This window comes from Entelurus aequoreus, linkage group LG05, assembly GCF_033978785.1.
Source record: "Entelurus aequoreus isolate RoL-2023_Sb linkage group LG05, RoL_Eaeq_v1.1, whole genome shotgun sequence".
Taxonomy (NCBI): Eukaryota; Metazoa; Chordata; class Actinopteri; order Syngnathiformes; family Syngnathidae; genus Entelurus; species Entelurus aequoreus.
In genome coordinates this window covers 83,494,618-83,514,617 of record NC_084735.1, presented here as the reverse complement: position 1 = coordinate 83,514,617, position 20,000 = coordinate 83,494,618, and the positions used below count along the sequence as shown (strand labels likewise).

Sequence of the window (20,000 nt, the reverse complement as noted above, 5' to 3'; positions counted from 1 at the left end):
AGTGGACCTGTGTGAAGTTGGCCCCCTTATCATTGCAAAAATTACAAACCCCAAAACCAGTGAAGTTGGTACGTTGTGTAAATGGTAAATAAAAAGAGAATACAATGATTTGCAAGTCCTCTTCAATCTATATTCAATTGACTAGACTGCAAAGACAAGATACTTAACGTTCGAACTGGAAATGTTATCTCTTGCAAATATTAGCTCATTTGGAATTTGATGCCTGCAACATGTTTCAAAAAAGCTGGCACAAGTGGCAAAAAAGACTGAAAAACTTGAGGAATGCTCATGTGGAACATCCCACAGGTTAATTGGGAACAGGTGGGTGGCATGATTGGGTATAAAAGCAGCTTCCATGAAATGCTCAGTCATTCCCAAACAAGGATGGGGTGAGGGTCCCCACTTTGTCAACAAATGCCTGAGCAAATTGTTTAAAAACAACATTTCTCAACCAGCTATTGCAAGGAATTTAGGGATGTCACCATCTACGGTCCGTAAAATCATCAAAAGGTTCAGAGAATCTGAAGAAATCACTGCACGTAAGCGATATTACGGACCTTCAATCCCTCAGGCGGTACTGCATCAAAAAGCGACATCAGTGTGTAAAGGATATCACCACATGGGCTCAGGAACACTTCAGAAAACCACTGTCAGTAATTACAGTTTGTCGCTACATCTGTAAGTGCAAGTTAAATCTCTACTATGCAAAGTGAAAGCCATTTATCAACGACACCCAGAAACGCTGCCGGCTTCGCTGGGCCCGAGCTCATCTAATTTGGACTCATGCAAAGCGGAAAAGTGTTCTGTGGTCTGACGAGTCCACATTTTAAATAGTTTTTGGAAACTGTGGACGTCGTGTCCTCCGGACCAAAGAGGAAAAGAACCATCCGGTTTGTTGTTGGCGCAAAGTTCAAAAATCAGCATGTGTGATGGTATGGGGGTGTATTAGTGCCCAAAGCATGGGTAACTTACACATCTGTGAAGGCGCCATTAATGCTGAAAGGTACATACAGGTTTTGGAGCAACATATGTTGCCATCCAAGCAACGTCATCATGGACGCCCCTGCTTATTTCAGCAAGACAATGCCAAGCCACGTGTTACAACAGCGTGGCTTCATAGTAAAAGAGTGCGGGTACTAGACTGGCCTGCCTGTAGTCCAGACCTGTCTCCCATTAAAAATGTGTGGCGCATTATGAAGCCTAAAATACCACAATGGAGACCCCCGGACTGTTGGAACAACTTAAGCTGTACATCAAATAAGAATGAGTGTTGTTAAAAGGAAAGGCCATGTAACACAGTGGTGAAAATGCCCCTGTGCCAACTTTTTAGCAATGTGTTGCTGCCATTAAATTCTAAGTTAATGATTATTTGCAAAAAAAATTAAGTTTCGAACATAAAGTATCTTTTCTTTGCAGTCTATTTAATTGAATATAAGTTGAAAAGGATTTGCAAGTCATTGTATTCTGTTTTTATTTACGAATTACACAACGTGCCAACGTCACTGCTTTTGGGGTCTGTAGTTAGACACACATGTTTGCCTCACAAGCGTAGCACAAATGAATGTGACAAGTTTGGGGCGATTTTGACAAGGTGGGGGGCCTGGGTGACGTCACCAGTCAGAAAATGTATTTTAGAATAACTTCAAAACCGTAACGGCACAAACGAAAATGTTTACAGCACAAACGAGTAGCAGTGTTATTTCGCAATGATACGGGGGGGGTCTTCACACAGTCCCCGCTGAGCAGGTCGGTGTTTTATTATCGATAGCGTCTGCTTTGCTTGGCAGCCCATTCCGCTGATCAGCTGCAGCACTGAGGTGGCCAAGGCGGGCAAAGTCCCAGGAGGCAAGACCGAGATCCCCTTCGAGTTCCCTCTGAACACCAAAGGCAACAAGGCTTTGTACGAGACCTACCACGGAGTCTTTGTCAACATTCAGGTGGGTCCAGCAAAGGTCCACATTTTTCATACCTGCCAATACCGATCGTTTTCCGACACCGACCTCTGTTTGCTTTGATTATGGGCCTGCTTGTAGAGCAAAGCACTCATCTTATTATTGATTATACGTATCATTTATATAATATTCTTCCGCTGTCGTATTCTGCCACTTTTGTCTGAATTAGTGTGGAACAAACTGCAAGAAGAGCCCACACACGTTGTTATGTATCGTGGTCAACATTCGTGCAACTACGCTGACGCTATCAAAGGAAATAGTAAAAAAATGTGCCACTAGATTACCGTATTTTTTGGACTATAAATCGCAGTTGTTTTCATAGTTTGGCCGGGGTTGCGATTTATACTCTGGAGCGACTTATGTGTGAAATTATTAACACATTGCCGTAAAATATCAAATAATATTATTTAGCTCATTCACGTAAGAGACTAGACGTATAAGATTTCATGGGATTTAGCGATTAGGAGTGACAGATTGTTTGGTAAACGTATAGCATGTTCTATATGTTATAGTTATTTGAATGACTCTTACCATAATATATTACGTTAACATACCAGGCACGTTCTCAGTTGGTTATTTATGCCTCATATAACATACACTTATTCAGCCTGTTGTTCACTATTCTTTATTTATTTTAAATTGCCTTTCAAATGTCTATTCTTGGTGTTGGGTTTTATCAAATAAATTTCACCAAAAAATGCGACTTGTACTCCAGTGCGACTTATATATGTTTTTTCTAGGGCTGCAACTAACGATTAATTTGATAATCGATTAATCTGTCGATTATTACTTCGATTAATCGATTAATAATCGGTAAAGTTTTTCCCCTTCTTTATTATGCATTTCCGGCCGGTGCGACTTATACTCCGGTGCGACTTATACTCCGGTGCGACTTATACTCCGAAAAATGCGGTAGATACTTATTAACCTTTATAATTAGGAATGTCCCGATACAACTGGCTTACTTCCAATACGATACCGATATTGAAGCCTTAAGCATTAGCCGACTATTTTTCCAATACAATGTCAGTAGGGCTGGGCAATATGGCTGCCACATTATTATTATTTTGAGGACAAAAATGGATTTATTCTATTTAGGAATAAGGCTGGAATTAGGGCTGGGCGATTATATGATCGTGATCGTTGATCGTGATGAATTAGAATTTGATCACGGTGATCAGCTTTTAGCATATTTCTTTGATCAAACGTGGCGGAACTGTCTGTTAGAAGTTACCGCAGTAGTGATCAGGAGGGAAGCAACGATGCTCGGTATAATCCTGCAGTGAACAATCCGCCTTTATTGACCGTGATCCTGTGTGTGACTCTGCGAATGTGTGTGTGTTTGTGTACGATTGTGTGTGTTTGTGTGAAAGTGTTTGTGTCCGTGTATGTGCGTGACCTCGCGTTCCACCGCGCAAAAAATCAGTCTCTTCACGACGTAATTAATGTTCACTCAGCGTTGTGCCTCGTCCCCTTACACAGCTGGAAGTGCAGCTCAGAAAAACAAAATAAAGAAATATTACTTACACGAGCATTAACTAATGTGCTGTTTAAGACTGCAATATTGTATCTTAGGGCTGGACGATTCTGGCAAAAATTAAAATCTTGATTATTTTGTTTGATATTGTAATCCCAATTAGTAACACGATTATTCTTTCATTTGAAAACAGGAGTCTTTATTGGACCACCAAAACTGAACTTTAAATAGTTTAAAAACACCTGGGCATAAATTAGTCACATATATAAACTACAACAAGTAAAATAATAATAGCAATTAAAAAAAAACAATAAAATTCATTTTTTTCCGTTTTAATTGTTTTTAATTAAGTGTTTTACATTTTACACATTTTTCCACCATAGTGTGTGCTTTTTATAAATGTTCCTTCTCCTCACAATGACAACATTTCACTTACATTCATGTCAATTTCCCTGACATTGTTTTGCGTTTATCAGCAGATTCCGTTTTACTGGACAATTATGTGGCGCCGTCCGTGGTTACTTCAACGCGGAAAACGTATGACTTACTTTTTTGTGGGGTTTAGAGATGATTGATTAGGCATACTAGCGCTGTGCCAAACTAAAAATAGCAACCACGGTGGGATCCCAAACTTCTCGTGGACTCATTTGCTCATCAACTGTTTCACTGTCACATGCTCCGGAATTTGCATGCATGTTGCGTGGCCATTCATTTTATATCATTTTCGACTATTACCGTAATTTCCGGACTATAAGCCGCACCTGACTATAAGCCGCACCAGCTAAATTTAGGGGAAAATACAGATTGCTCCATATATAAGCCGCACCCGACTATAAGCCGCAGGGTTTTGATGTGTAATTGCCGTAGTATATAGGGGTTCCGGCTACCACGGAGGGGATTGTCGGGACAGAGATGACTGTTTGGGAACGCAAAGCGTCCCGTTTATTAACAATAAATCTTTCAATCATTCAATCAAACTTTCACATCTTTGACATGGCGAACAGCATTCGTGCAGAGTACAAATAATACAACGGTGCAAAGTAATACAAAGTGCTCGCCTGTACGTTGTCAAGTCAAGTCAGTCTTGAATCATTGTGTCATCGTCTTCCTCCTGCGTACTAAAACCACCGAAATCCTCTTCGTCGGTGTCGGAGAAGAACAGGCCGTATATAAGCCGCACCCTTGTATAAGCCGCAGGGACCAGAACGAGGGGAAAAAGTAGCGGCTTATAGTCCGGAAATTACGGTATATTTGCATAATTGTGAGAACTCGAAATTAACATTACATTAATGTCCAGCCCTAACATATGTCTAGCTTGTGTGCTATTGTGTGCTTAGCTGTTGTGTAGCTGCCAGCTCATTGTAGCACAATTCCACAGGAGTCTGCAGCTTAAATTTAAATAGTTCCAGATACAGACCATTTCCTCATGCTTCTCGGTCCGCCAGTTAGGACTCCTGTTATATCGGATCGGCCTCATCCCTAGTATACGTGCCCATGACAGACGGTTGAACAAAGGTATGTCGTGTGTCCACAGTACACCCTCCGCTGTGATTTAAAGCGCTCCCTGCTGGCCAAAGACCTGAGCAGGAACTGTGAGTTCATTGTGCACTGTCAGGTAAGAGACGTAAACCTTCATATAATATAGGCCTGGGCAGTTATATTTACTCGGGGGGCCAAATTTAGAGAAAGAAATATGTCTAGGGGTCGGTATATCTATCTATCTATTAATTCCTATCTATCTATCTATGTATATATATACACTACCGTTCAAAAGTTTGGGGTCACATGTAAATGTCCTTATTTTTAAAGGAAAAGCACTGTACTTTTCAATGAAGATAACTTTAAACTAGTCTTTAAAGAAATACACTCTATACATTGCTAATGTGGTAAATGACTATTCTAGCTGCAAATGTCTGGTTTTTGGTGCAATATCTACATAGGTGTATAGAGGCCCATTTCCAGCAACTATCACTCCAGTGTTCTAATGGTACAATGTGTTTGCTCATTGGCTCAGAAGGCTAATTGATGATTAGAAAACCCTTGTGCAATCATGTTCACACATCTGAAAACAGTTTAGCTCGTTACAGAAGCTGCAGAACTGTCCTTCCTTTGAGCAGATTGAGTTTCTGGAGCATCACAATTGTGGGGTCAATTAAACGCTCAAAATGGCCAGAAAAAGAGAACGTTCATCTGAAACTCGACAGTCTATTCTTGTTCTTAGAAATGAAGGCTATTCCACAAAATTGTTTGGGTGACCCCAAACTTTTGAACGGTAGTGTATATACACTTGTGTAAGCTGTGAAAATCTGCTGTACAGTATGTGTGCTTGGGTCCTATTTTTAGGAACATTAATACAAAAACTCACAATAATGTCTGATTGAAAGCTAAAAACATGACAGACCGCCTTAAAAAACGAAATGGAATAAAAAATATTCTTATGTTGTTGTCATAACAATGAGAAATGTAATAATAATAATAATAACGTATATAAGCAACTAGTTAAAAAGACACATTGGAAGTGTCAGGATGTTGCCGCACCGTCTGCATTCAAACCAACAAAAGTAAAGATAAGTTTCTATTAGAGATGTCCAATAATATCGGTCTGCCGATATTATCGGCCGATAAATGCGTTAAAATGTAATATCGGAAATTATCGGTATCGTTTTTTTTATTATCAGTATCGGTTCTTATTTATTTCTTTTTATTTATTTTATTTTTTATTAAATCCACATAAAAAACACAAGATACACTTACAATTAGTGCACCAACCCAAAAAACCTCCCTAACCCATTTACACTCATTCACACTCATTCACACAAAAGGGTTGTTTCTTTCTGTTATTAATATTCTGGTTCCTACATTATATATCAATATATATCAATACAGTCTGCAAGGGATACAGTCCGTAAGCACACATGATTGTGCGTGCTGCTGGTCCACTAATAGTACTAACCTTTAACAGTTAATTTTACTCATTTTCATTCATTACTAGTTTCTATGTAACTGTTTTTATATTGTTGTACTTTCTTTTTTATTCAAGAAAATGTTTTTAATTTATTTATCTTATTTTATTTGATTCATTTTTTTAAAAAGTACCTTATCTTCACCATACCTGGTTGTCCAAATTAGGCATAATAATGTGTTAATTCCACAACTGTATATATTGGTTGATATCGGTATCGGTTGATATCGGTATCGGTAATTAAAGAGTTGGACAATATCGGCATATCGGATATCGGCAAAAAGCCATTATCGGACATCCCTAGTCTCTGTTATTGAGATGATACAAAAATATATCAGTTTCTCTTCTCACTCCATGCAGAGAATCCACAGCGAGACAGAAAGACGCTGCAACCAACCTTGGTAGTTGATACTGTTATGTGATTGGCTGTTAGCATGTCCCTCCCATTGCTCACTGAAACTTCTTGTTTCATAATTTTTGTTTTCTTCCGATCAAAAAGTATAACTATATATTGAATGTTTTATCGAACGCATTTTATATTGATTAAGTGTCTATCGAGATATATATTGATATCGTTTTATCTGCTCAGCCCTAGTTTTGACACAATGTGGGCACATTATTGCTGTGTGAAACTTTGGACTCTACCTTTGGACTTAGCCACAGAAAGAAAAGCTTGCAGCCACCCCGATCAACTTCACCATCACGCCAGACACCCTACAGAACATCCGTGAGGTACAAGAAACATTTGCTGTATTCAAACGTTATTTGTTGTTACCTTTGTAACGCTTCCTACCTCTGTCCCCCAGCGGAGTTCACTCCCCAAGTTCCTCATTCGAGGCCACCTGGACACCACCAACTGCGTCATAAGCCAGCCTCTGACTGGCGAGGTGGTGGTGGAGAGCTCAGACATTCCCATCAAGAGCATCGAACTGCAGCTTGTTCGAGTGGAGACCTGCGGTGAGCCCCGTCGACCGCGCTCCCACTCGAGAGAACTTTAGTTTCTCCTAACAGCACCTGTGGGGTTGGGTTTAGGCTGCGCAGAAGGCTACGCCCGAGACGCCACCGAGATCCAGAACATCCAGATAGCTGAGGGCGACGTGTGCCGCGCGCTGCCCATTCCCATCTACATGGTGTTCCCCAGGCTGTTCACCTGTCCCACCCTGGAGACCACCAACTTCAAAGTCGGTCAGTGGACTTGTTTGGAATGTGCCTCCGGGGGGCCTTAATGTATGTAACACACCTTGAAGCATGGAAACTTTACAAGCGTAAATATCCTCTTTGTGTTGGGATGTGTAGCAAGGAACATGCAGTGTTTCCCACACATTAATTTATTTGTGGCGGCCCGCCACGAAAGAATTACGTCCGCCACAAATAAAATTAAAAAAAAAAAAAATTTTTTTTTTTTTTTTGTCCTGTCCCGCTTCTCAGGCAAATCATATAGTTGATGCAGATGCCCATATAGGCTGTTCAGATTTACTTTACAAAAGAGAAGTGTAGGATACTTCTCTTGTTGCCTTATTTGTCTTTGACCACTACTGTTTTCTGTTTATTTGTTACTGACTGTGGCAGGACACCTCTGCCTCTGTTTCACTTTATGTTGCTGGTAAATAATATGGTTGTAGTAGTAGGCTAAAGTTAAATTATTGAGTATGCACTAATTAAAGGGGCAGAGCTTTAAAGAGACATTTTAGCTTTTATATTTTATAAGATATATTTTTTGTAAGAACCACAATTAATAAATATATTTCAGTGAATAACTTATTGTTCAAATCTGTATATAAATATGTACATAAAGTGTTGTAATTATATTGTAAAATGGATGGATGGATGGATGTTTAAAACAAAACTGTTATTATTAATTAGTAAGTATACATTTTTTTAGCCTTTTTAGAGAAAATCATATCATTGTAGTACATTATGCAAATTACCCGATGATGTCATGGTGACCACGCCCATAGCCACGCCCCCACCGCCACAGGTATCTTGGCAGTTTATGGGAAACACTGAACATGGGCGTGTTTCTGCAAAGCTAATCACCGTCGCAAATTAGGATGATTGTCGGCGATAGACATTTTTTTGAAAAGCATAGCAAACAGAGATGTCCGATAATATCGGACTGCCCATGTTATCGGCCGACAAATGCTTTAAAATGTAATATCGGAAATTACCGGTATCGGTTTCAAAAAGTAAAATGCATGACTTTTTAAAACGCCGCTGTACAGAGTGGTACACGGACGTAGGGAGAAGTACAGAGCAGTTGCGTCTCCCAGTCATACTTGCCAACCCTCCCGTTTTTCCCGGGAGACTCACGAATTTCAGTGCCCCTCCCGAAAATCTCCCGGGGCAACCATTCTCCCGAATTTCTCCCAATTTCCACCCAGACAACAATATTGGGGGCGTGCCTTAAAGGCGCTGCAATTGCGTGCCGGCCCAATCACATAATATCTACAGGTTTTCACACACACAAGTGAATGCAAAGCATACTTGGTCAACAGCCATACAGGTCACACTGAGGGTGGCCGTATAAACAACTTTAACACTGTTACAAATATGCGCCACACTGTGAACCCACACCAAACAAGCATAACAAAAGACATTTCGGGAGAACATCCGCACCGTAACACAACATAAACACAACAGAACAAATACTCAGAACCCCTTGCAGCACTAACTCTTCCGGGACGCTACAATATACACCCCTCCCCTCAACCCCGCCCACCTCAACCGCCTCATGTCCCAAATTCCAAGCTGCTGTTTTGAGGCATGTTAAAAAAAATAATGCACTTTGTGACTTCAATAATAAATATGGCAGTGCCATGTTGGCATTTTTTTCCATAACTTGAGGTGATTTATTTTGGAAAACCTTGTTACATTGTTTAATGCATCCAACGGGGCATCACAACAAAATTAGGCATAATAATGTGTTAATTCCACAGCTGTATCGGTATCGGTTGATATCGGAATCGGTAATTAAGAGTTGGACAATATCGGAATATCGGCAAAAAAGCCATTATCGGACATCTCTAATAGCAAATCAAGCACTTTCACAGTAAAACTCTGTGAAGCGCTACCCTCAAGAATCGAATCGTGTGGTGCCCAAAGATTCACGGCCCTAAAATGTACCCAAAGTGCTTTGCGCATGAGTCCGCCATTGTAGTTTGACGATGTTGTCAATGAAGTCCTTTTTCGCTATTCCCTTGTTGTGGGGCAGACTGGCTCATACATGCGCATGCATTCTCCGCCATTGCCATTTCAAATAGCTCTAACTTACCCCTGTCAGTAGACTCCGTATGGATGGGCTAAAAACTACAGCGAAGATGGCGGGGAGACGATGCTGCCAAGTGGGGCCACGTAAATGAGACCGCCCTCAAAACGGCGCATTCTGAAAAGACGGTCAGAAAGCGGCCTGTAAAAAAAATCTACAACCACCATTACATGTTATGTAGACCACAAGGAAGTGTTTTAAATGTAGAAAACAATATAATATGACCCTTAATTGTTTGTATTCCTGTTGTACAGCAAGCAGCGTGTGAACTATCTGCGTACAAAAGAGGCTTGAATCTTCCTGCAAAAACCATGCAATGGAATAGATCCCTATACTTTATGGAAAAAAAATTTGTCGAGTGATATCAAGGATTATAAATTGGGCACGTTCCCAGACACGTTTGTTGTTGCTTTTGCACGTAAGTTTTACCAAAGGCAGCAATCATAAATTAATATTTCATCACCTACACAATGTTGACATCTATAGTTATATTTTGGTATAGACGTGGAAAAACACGCTACTCGTAATCGGCGCGTGCAACAGCAACAGACATGGCTTATTTAGACGGCAAAGTTAAGTCATGGAATGCAACCTTGCCCGAGCAAAAACCATGCATATTTATCCGGGAAGGTCTTGATATAATTTTTTTCCTTGACCCAGCAACACACAAAGACCTCCACGCTTGTCCAAGTTTTCGTTAGAATGGCGTCTGGAGCACAATAGTTCGACATGTCTGGCAACGGGACCGACGTATAATCCTTGATATCACTTGACAAATCTTTTTTTGATTAAGTATAGGGATTGATTCCATTGCACGGTTCGATTTTGTTGGGTCATATCTGCTTTTTGCAGGAAGGTTTAAGCCTCTTTTGTACTCAGATAATTTGCGCGCTGCTTGCTGTATAACAGACATCTTAGCTGGGTTGACCACCACTGCTTTTCACCTCCAGGAAGTAGTCACGTGATGGAATATAACAGTGGTCCCCAACCACCGGTCCGTGACGTATTTGCTACCGGGCCGCACAGAAACAATACATAATTTATAACCGACCGCTTTTCTCCTACTTGACTTTCGCTAGTCCCACCAATGGCTAATAAGCTTGTTCATAGATGTATTATAAAACTCCTAATAGGAAGTCACCATTTTGCTATATTTGTTACATCTTTAATAATGATAATAATACCTGGGATTTATATAGCGCTTTTCTAAGTACCCAAAGTCGCTTTACATGTAGAACCCATCATTCATTCACACCTGGTGGTGGTAAGCTACTTTTCATAGCCACAGCTGCCCTGTTACATGGGACAATGCACATTAATAAACATAAAATGTAAAGGTGCCAAATCGTAGCCAAAAGCTAGGTTACATCTGCAGTCCGCGGCAGGTTGATGACCTAAGATCAGGGCAGATCAGGAACAAAGTGACCGTAGGAGTTAATGTGCATAAGGCAGAATGGAGAAGTGCTAAATTGTTGCATATACCGTAATTTCCGGACTATAAGCCGCACCAGCTAAATTTAGGGGAAAATACATATTGCTCCATATATAAGCCGCACCCGACTATAAGCCGCAGGGTTTTGATGTGTAGTTACCGTAGTATATAGGGGTTCCTGCTACCACGGAGGGGATTGTCGGGACAGAGATGACTGTTTGGGAACGCAAAGCGTCCCATTTATTAACTATAAATCTTTCAATCATTCAATCCAACTTTCACATCTTTGACATGGCGAACAGCATTCGTGCAGAGTACAAATAATACAACGGTGCAAATTAATACAAAGTGCTCGCATGTACGTTATCAAAATAACCAGCCTACCGGTATATGAAAAGTCAGTCTTTAATCATTGTGTCATCGTCTTCCTCCTGCGTACTAAAACCACCGAAATCCTCTTCGTCGGTGTCGGAGAAGAACAGGCCGTATATAAGCCGCACCCTTGTATAAGCCGCAGGGACCAGAACGAGGGGAAAAAGTAGCGGCTTATAGTCCGGAAATTACGGTAATAATTATGCTGAAGGAAAAAAATACACATCTCCTTTGGCCTAGTAAGTTAAAGTGCTGGTGTTATTGCACATCGTCCTATTCCATACGTAGTTAGCAATAACAGATGTATTTACGCATGGAAAATTGGACCAAAAAAGCTAACATTAGTGTATCTACGCATGAAATATTGCACAAAATATGAATACATAACTTTTCCAATGGAAATAGTAATCCACAGAAATCTATTGGAACTAATGTCAAGTATTTCTAGCTTTCTTGTCCTTGAATGTGATGTACCACCTATAACCCATCAGATACTAAAGCCAAACAAAGCCTATTATTAACAAAAAACAAGTCTATGAAGAGCTTTTTTCACCACTAATTGAATGTTATGTTGAGTTCTTTAATATATAAATTTTTCATGTATCTATTTGCTATATCTATCTGCCACACGTGGAAGGCCGGTCTGTGAAAATAATGCCTACATTAAACCGGTCCCTGGTGCAAAAAAAGGTTGGGGACCCCTGGAATATAAGCCATAAAACAAGCCAAAAACGTATAAATGTTTCCTATTTGACGTGCATTTTGATCCTTGTCGCATTTTCACTGTTTTCACTGTGGAGTCTGATTTTTGCTCCTGTGTGTGAAGTGTCACGTGCACTCCCGTGAAAAGCCAAACTATAGCGGCTGGTATTGTTTATTTGTTTGTATACGACTCATTCGCAAACGCCTTGTCTTCCGATTGCTGATCGACATTTGCAACTTGTTGAAACACATTGATTAGTTCCAGTCCCCCGTCTTAATTACAGTTGTTTGCGTGAAGTAAGCGACAAAGATAAACAAACAATCCTGAGAAAGCTCAAAGTGCATCCTTGAGGCCATGTTCAGCCAAAAATAGTAAGAGCAAAAAGTCATTCCAAAGTTGTCATTTATCAATTCCACCAGCAGGTGGAGCCCCTTCACAGCACGAAGCAGTGGTTCGCTGCAGTTCTTCCACTGTTCCTAATCTGTTGGCCATGCTAAACTGCCCCTCACTCCATGATTCTGTCTCGCAGAGTTCGAGGTCAACGTTGTCATCGTGCTCCACGACGACCACCTGATCACGGAGAACTTCCCACTCAAGCTGTGCCGAGTCTGATTGCACAGAGGTTAGTGTCAGCAGGACTCAGCGCGTGCAAATAAAACCCGCTCAAGACTCTTGGTTTGTTTCGTTTAATGTTGTTTGATGGTGCATTCTTTTGCAGGTTTTCTCTAAGAAATAACAGCATTTTTTTTTCTTTCTAAAAATCTGTACACATTGTTCTTATTGATGTAGTTTGTCAACAACTCTTAATGTCTGTCACAAGGTTGTCAGCGATAAGGGTAGCAGCAAACCTTTGATAAAAAATTGTCCTGCGGCGATTCTTTGAGTTCGTCCAGGTGGATTTTGAGGTGGCTGATGACGGCGTCGTTGAAAGATACCTCGTCCGCCATCAAGGCTTCCACCAGCCTGTCCGGAGAGCCAAAGTCCACAAGGAGCTTCTTGACCAGAGCCGTCACCACCTCCTCCAAGTGGGCCATCGTGCGGATTTTTTCAATGTGGTCGGGGCTGATTTCCTTCATGGCCCTGGTGGACAGATGATCCATGACCAGGAGGAGGGCGTCCGTCTTCAGAGACTTCTTGCATTTCCGCGGGAGGCGCTGTCCCAGCTGCGCGGTCAGCGTGTACGCCAGGAGCGGAGTCAAATCCTGAAATGACGGCACGTCGGACGATGATGTGAGCTGTCCAGGAATTAGTGTTTGGGAAGGTGATGAAGAGCTCGTTGGAGAGGCCGTTGTTAGATTTTTGTCCTCCTCAGACGTTTCAATCGTACTTATCACTGGGAGTCTTGGCACTTTAACAGGCGGCACCTTCTCAGCAACCTCACCTGTGTTGAGGGAGGCGACCACCAGCTGGTTGATCTCGCTCACGGCGCCGGACACCTCGTCGGCATACGCTGCCTCGTTTAGCGGCTCCGTCTCCATCCAGAAGACCAGCTGCTGCAAGAACCTCCACGCCGCGTCCTCCGTCATGGCGTACAAGACTTCAGGAGAAAAGATCTGACCGTCCCAGTGTTTCTTACCCCGTCGTCCCCACAGGACCGAGTCCATAAAGGGCGTGTCGGCGCGGCTGGAGGGCACCTCGTATACCTCGCTGTGGGAGGACATGATGTACTCGTATAGTTGAGAGGTGAGTTCTTCAGAAAAGCCCTTCAGCTTCTCGTCCATGTAGCGCTTGATTTTGTCCTCACGAGCTTCCGGCGCCATGCGGCCGAGGTCTTCGAACATCTTGAGCACTTTCTCCTGTATGGCCTCGAACTCGAACACGGGACGCTGGGAGGGACTGGCGTGTAAGGTGCTGGTCCTGAAGGCGCCCTTGACGTCCCCTTTGGGAGACAACATGCTCTTCTCGTCCCGGCGCTCAGACTTGAGGAACACCAGACATGCGTCCTGGTTCTTGAAGGCTCGCTTCAGTCCTCCCAGCATGCGCGCAAACTGCATGCGGGCAAACTTCAAGAAGCGGAATCTGCGCAGTTTGACCTGGCCGTCCACGCCGGGCTTCTCCTGCGACTTGAAGAAGTTCTTGACTTTGTTGGAGATCAGCTTCATGTTGAGGTTGAAGCGAGAGATGCGGCTTTCCACGCGGTCGGTTGTGTCTCCGGACGCCGGGGTGGACTCCTGGATGATGCTCTTGGTGATGTCCTCCGCCGTCAACTGAGCGCTCTCCACGGTCAGCGGGTCCTCGGTTTCGGTGGTCGTCTCGCCCTGGCTGGCGGTGGACCACTTTAAGAGGATTCCGCTCACGGCTTCGGTCATTTCGCTGTTCTTAAGGGTAGAACGACCACACAGCGCCACGCATGGCGTGCACGCCCGAGCGAACACCTGCTTCAAATACTCCACAGCCTGGCGAAAGATGGAGGTCAGGGCGCCAACGCTGGACATGCTGCTGCGGATGAAGAGGGTGGGCTCCGACGGCCACTCGGTGGCGCTCTGGGCTACGGACAAGGCCGACGTCACCCGGTGCTTCACCTCCGACTCCACCAGCGTGGTGAGCTCCCCGGCGCCCTCGTACTTCTGCGGCGGGAGGTCCAGGGCGGCGGCGAACGTCTCGGTGATGCACTCGCTCATCTTCGGGCTGCACCGGTCGATGGCGCGGCTCACCTGAGCCTGAGACGATTGCCCGCGCAGGTGCTCGTTGAGGGCGGGCAGCAGGCGCTTCACCACCTCGGAGGAGAGCCTCTGGACCACCTCGCTGATGGTTTCGACCAAGATGGCCCTGGTCTCGGAGTCCGGGGTCCCAGAAACCAGCAGATTCCACTGAGCTGCGGAGATTTGACTGAAGTGCCTTTTCACCGCCTCCAGGATGGAATCCACCTGCAGCATACTTTCATCCTCCATCTTGGGGTCGCTTTCGGGGGCTGTCTGTGACGTCACAGGCGGCAGCAGCGCTCCATGCAGTCACCTGTACTTCCTGTCGGCTCCTCAGGTAGAGCAGAGTGCTCTTTAAACCAAGGGTGACGTCATACGCGAGCGCACCACGTCTCGCTGTGGGCTGCCATTGTCCGAGGTGACGTCACCGATCTAGACAACGACAGACGAGCGGAAGGACGCGATCGGGGGAAAATAAAAGTCTCCGATGTCCGCCCAAGTGTGCGTGAGCCGTCGAGTGTGGAATCTGAGGGCAGAGTAGAAGCTCAAAGTCACGTTTGTGCCGTCCAAAACAAGACTGCGTGATGTTGACACACACCTACCTTCAAAACCCAAAGTAAAGCTTCAACGTGATGACTAAATAAACAACGTGATTGGGGTGCTGAGGAGGTGAGCGAACACAAGGCGCACAACACAGTGCGCGCTGTGACGTCGTCGGGGGTCGTAGGAGACCACAGCGAGACGTCCAGTGACGTCACCTTTTGTACAAAGATCAAGGCAGACGCCGCAGCAGGCACAGAACCGCTGCGTGCGTGTTCATGTAGGGTTTTGCGGCGTGTAACGCATGTAGGGGAAGGACGGATGGAGAGCTTGCACAAACTGTGACGTCACACACATCACCACAACCCCCCCTCCCCCACAAACCGATCCAAGATGGATGATGAAAGTTTGCTAAAGGTGGATACCATCCTGGAGGCGGTAAAAACACGCTTCAACCAAATCTCCACGGCTCAGTGGGCTCTGCTGGTTTCTGGGACCCCGGACTCCGAGACCAAGGCCATCTTGGCCGACACCATCAGCGAGGTGGTCCAGAGGATCTCCTCAGACTTGATGACGCGCCTGCTGCCCGCCCTCAACGAGCACCTGCGCGGGCAATCGTCTCAGGCTCAGGTGAGCCACGCCATCGACCGGTGCAGTCCGAAGATGAGCGAACGCATCACCGAGACGTTCGCCGCCGCCCTGGACCTCCCGCCGCAGAAGTACGAGGGCGCCGGGGAGCTCACCACGCTGGTGGAGTCGGAGGTGAAACACCGGGTGACGTCGGCCTTGTCCGTAGCCCAGAGCGCCACCGAGTGGCCGTTGGAGCCCACCCTCTTCATCCGCAGCAGCATGTCCAGCGTTGGCGCCCTCACCTCCATCTTTCGCCAGGCTGTGGAGTATTTAAAGCAGGTGTTCGCTCGGGCGCGCACGCCATGCGTGGCGCTGTGTGGTCGTTCCGCCATGAAGAACAGCGACATGACCGAAGCCGTGAGCGGAATCCTCTTAAAGTGGTCCAATGCAAGCCAGGGCGAGACGACCACCGAACTCGAGGACCCGCTGACCGTGGAGAGCGCCCAACTGGAGAGCGCTCAGCTAGAAAGTGCTAAGATGGCGGCGGAGGACATCACCAAGAGCATCATCCAGGAGTCCTCTCTGGCGTCCGGAGACACAACCAACCGCGTGGAAAGCCGCTTCTCTCGCTTCAACCTCAACCTGAAGCTGATCTCCAACAAAGTCAAGAACTTCTTCAAGTCGCAAGAAAAGCCCGGCGTGGACGGCCAGGTCAAACTGCGCAGGTTCCGCTTCCTGAAGTTTGCCCGCATGCAGTTTGCAGGCATGCTGGGAGGACTGAAGCGAGCCTTTAAGAGCCAAGAAGCATGTTTGGTGTTCCTTAAGCCTGAGCGCCGGGACGAGAAAAGCACGCTGTCTCCCAAAGGCGCCTTCAGGACCAGCACTTTACACGGCAAGCCGTCGCAGCGTTTCGAGTTCGAGGCCATCCAGGAGAAAGTGGTCAAGATGTTCGACGACCTCAACCAGATGGCGCCGGATGCCCGGGAGGACAAAATCAAGCGCTACATGGACGAGAAGCTGAAGAGCGTTTCTGAAGATCTCAGCTCTCAACTGTACGAGTACGTCATGTCTTGTCACAGTAATATGTACGAGGTGCCGTCCAGCCGCTCCAACACTTGTTTTATGGACTCGGTCCTGTGGGGGCGACTGGGTAAGAAACACTGGGACGGTCAGATCCTTTCCCCTGAAGTCTTGTACGCCATGACGGAGGACGCGGCGTGGAAGTTCTTGCAGCAGCTGGTCTTCTGGATGGAGACGGAGCCGCAAAACGAGGAGACGTACGCCGACCAAGTGTCTGGCGCCGTGAGCGAGATCAACCAGCTGGTGGTCACCGCCCTAAACACGGGTGAAACTGCTGAGGAGGCGCTGATGCCAAAAAAGAGGCCCTACGTGGGGTCGGACACACCTCCCACAGTCAACTCCCAAAAGACTTCCTCTACAGTTTCAGAGTTGCCCCCTCGGCAAACACAAGCCACGATGTCGATAACGGACGTTCCAAAAAGCTTGGCGGGGACCTCGTCCAAGGCGTCTTCCGGGTGGGAGCGCAGTCCCTCGTTCAATGCCAAGCTGACGCGACTCCTGGCCTACACGCTGACCACGCAGCTGGGACAGCGCCTCCCGAGGAAATGCAAGAAGTCTTTGAAGACGGACGCCCTCCTCCTGGTGGTGGAGCATCTGTCATCCAGGGCCATGGAGGAAATCAACCCCCAGCACATTGACAACATCCACACGTTGGCCAACATGGAGGAGGTGATCACACCCGTGGTCACGAAGCTCTTGGTGGAATTCGGCTCTCCGGACAAGTTGGTGGAGGCTTTGACTGCGGACGAGCAGTCTTTTGACGACGCCGCCTGCAAGCATCTCAAAGTCCACCTGGACGCCTTCAAATATGGCGCTGAGAAGACGAAGAGCCACCGCTTCTTTTCGTCTGTGTCCAAGCTCTGCTTTGGCTCCACGTGATTCTGTTTTAGGGCTTGTGTCCCTGCCAACAGTCACCTCTGGTTCTGGTGGACTGCACCTGAATGTACATGTAGCATGTTTCTTCAGCTTGGTTAATAATATTTATTCATATAGACAATAACATGTATGATCCTTCGTAGGAGCACTAAGCACTTTAATGTTTGCAAGCACATTGTTTAGACACCTTTTAAAATCTGCTCAGCATCTTGGAGGGTAAATCAATAGGGTTCTTGTCGGAGGACAAATCAATAGGGTTCTTGCTCAGACGAGAGACTTGAAAAAATGGCCGAACAATCGTGCATATGTTTTAATTTTTGATCTTAGCTACCTCAGCCATCTGTAAAAGCCACAAGTCTCATCTCAGACTATCATTGTGAAAACGTCAGAAAACAAGTGGAGGATTTGAATGGTCCTGTATCCTACTTTTTAGTCCATCTTGCTTTCTAGTCGCACCATCCTGGACAGACTTGAAATCCACTTGGGAAACCCATATTGCGTGTTTTTGTATATATATCGTGTTTTCAATGTTCACGTCAGTAAAAGATCATTCCGGACTTTTGATTGTTTCAACTAAATACAGTCGTGGTCGTTGTGGCAAAGTCGCTTGTTGCCACAACAGGCGAGCACAAAAAGTAAAATGTAAAGAGGGACAAACCAGATCCGGTCTTTGTTGGCTGTTTTCCATTCAACGCCTCCAAACTCATCATGTTTCACTTAGCAGTATTGTTTGTGGTTTGAACAAAAGAATGTGTAAATGATGTTTCTTAAACTCATATGGGAAGAGTGAAACAAAAATAAAATAGTTTCGCAATTATTAACTCTATGAAAATTGTAACATTCTCAATGCGATTTTAATAAAAATGTCATTACAAGCTCACTTAACAGATTTACAAATGTAGAATAAAAAGGGGAACCGCGAGGCTATGATCCACAGTCTGTCAAGTTTGGGCGTATTGTCATTTAATCACATAGAAAAATTAGGAAATGTTCTCATTAATTACATAGAAATGTTTTTGCATACTCATTCAATCACAGATTCTCATTTAAACACATCAGAAAGTTTGGACATATTCTCATGTAATCCCATCGAACATTTTAGACATATTCTCACTTAATTACATTAGACATTTTGAACATATTCATGTTTAATCACATTAGAAAGTTTGAACATATTTTCATTTAATCACAGGAAAGTTTGGACATATTCTCATTTAATCCCAAAGAAATGTCTGGACATATTCTCATTTAATCACATTATAAATTTTGCACGTATTGTTTAATCACAGGAAAGTTTGGACATATTCTCATTAAATCCCATAGAAAAATTTGGACAAATTCTCATTTAATCACAGGAAAATTTGGACATATTCTCATTTAATCACATTACAAATTTTGCACGTATTCTTGTTTAATCACAGGAAAGTTTGGACATATTCTCATTAAATCCCAAAGAACAGTTGAACATATTCTAATGTAATCACATAGAAACGTTTGGAAATATTCTCATGTAATCCCAAAGAAAAATCTGGACATTTTCTCATTTAATCCCATAAAAAAATTTGGACATATTCTCATTTAATTACATAGGAAAGTTTGGACATATTCTCATTTAATCACATTAAACATTTTGAACATATTCTTGTTTAATCACATTAGAATTTTTGGACATATTCTCATTTAATCCCATAGGAAAATTTGGACATATTCTCATTTAATCACATTAGAAATTTTGAACAAATTCTTCTTTAATCACATTAGAACGTTTGGACATATTCTCATTCGATCACAAAGAAAAAAATTGGACATATTCTCATTTAATCACAGGAAAGTTTGGACATATTCTCATTTGATCACAAATAAAAAATTTGGACATATTCTCATTTAATCACAGGAAAGTTTGGACATATTCTCATTTGATCACAAATAAAAAATTTGGACATATTCTCATTTGATCACAAATAAAAAATTGGACATATTCTCATTTAATCACAGGAAAGTTTGGACATATTGTCATTTAATCACATGGAAAAGTCTGGTCATATTCTCACTTAATACCAAATAAAAGTTTGGACATACTCTCATTTAATCACCTAGAAAGGTTGTGACATATTCTCATTCAACCACAA

General features: G+C 44.0%; 2 protein-coding genes across 2 annotated transcripts in view; one reads left to right on the top strand and one right to left on the bottom strand.

Annotated features, from left to right (window-relative positions):
- vps26c (VPS26 endosomal protein sorting factor C) overlaps nucleotides 1–12,835 on the top strand; it is a 15,341-nt gene extending 2,506 nt beyond the window's left edge. Inside the window, exons 3-8 of the mRNA XM_062049079.1 lie at nucleotides 1,788–1,937; nucleotides 4,964–5,044; nucleotides 7,049–7,123; nucleotides 7,198–7,348; nucleotides 7,424–7,576; nucleotides 12,693–12,835. Coding sequence (XP_061905063.1) covers nucleotides 1,788–1,937; nucleotides 4,964–5,044; nucleotides 7,049–7,123; nucleotides 7,198–7,348; nucleotides 7,424–7,576; nucleotides 12,693–12,775 — 693 coding nt within the window. The 3' untranslated portion in view covers nucleotides 12,776–12,835. The remainder of the gene's footprint in view (nucleotides 1–1,787; nucleotides 1,938–4,963; nucleotides 5,045–7,048; nucleotides 7,124–7,197; nucleotides 7,349–7,423; nucleotides 7,577–12,692) is intronic.
- LOC133651121 (uncharacterized) lies at nucleotides 12,831–15,525 on the bottom strand. The gene is made up of 2 exons (XM_062049077.1): nucleotides 15,408–15,525; nucleotides 12,831–15,331 (listed from the first exon to the last, which is right to left on the bottom strand). Exon 2 carries the CDS (start codon nucleotides 15,052–15,054, stop codon nucleotides 12,988–12,990), a length of 2,067 nt encoding a protein of 688 aa, XP_061905061.1. The 5' UTR covers nucleotides 15,055–15,331; nucleotides 15,408–15,525; the 3' UTR covers nucleotides 12,831–12,987.
- Nucleotides 15,526–20,000: the final 4,475 nt, after the last annotated feature.

What these genes read in the sequence shown, in the direction of transcription:
- LOC133651121 (XM_062049077.1), bottom strand. Translation starts at nt 15,054, where the DNA reads ATGGAGGATGAAAGTATGCTGCAGGTGGATTCCATCCTGGAGGCGGTG.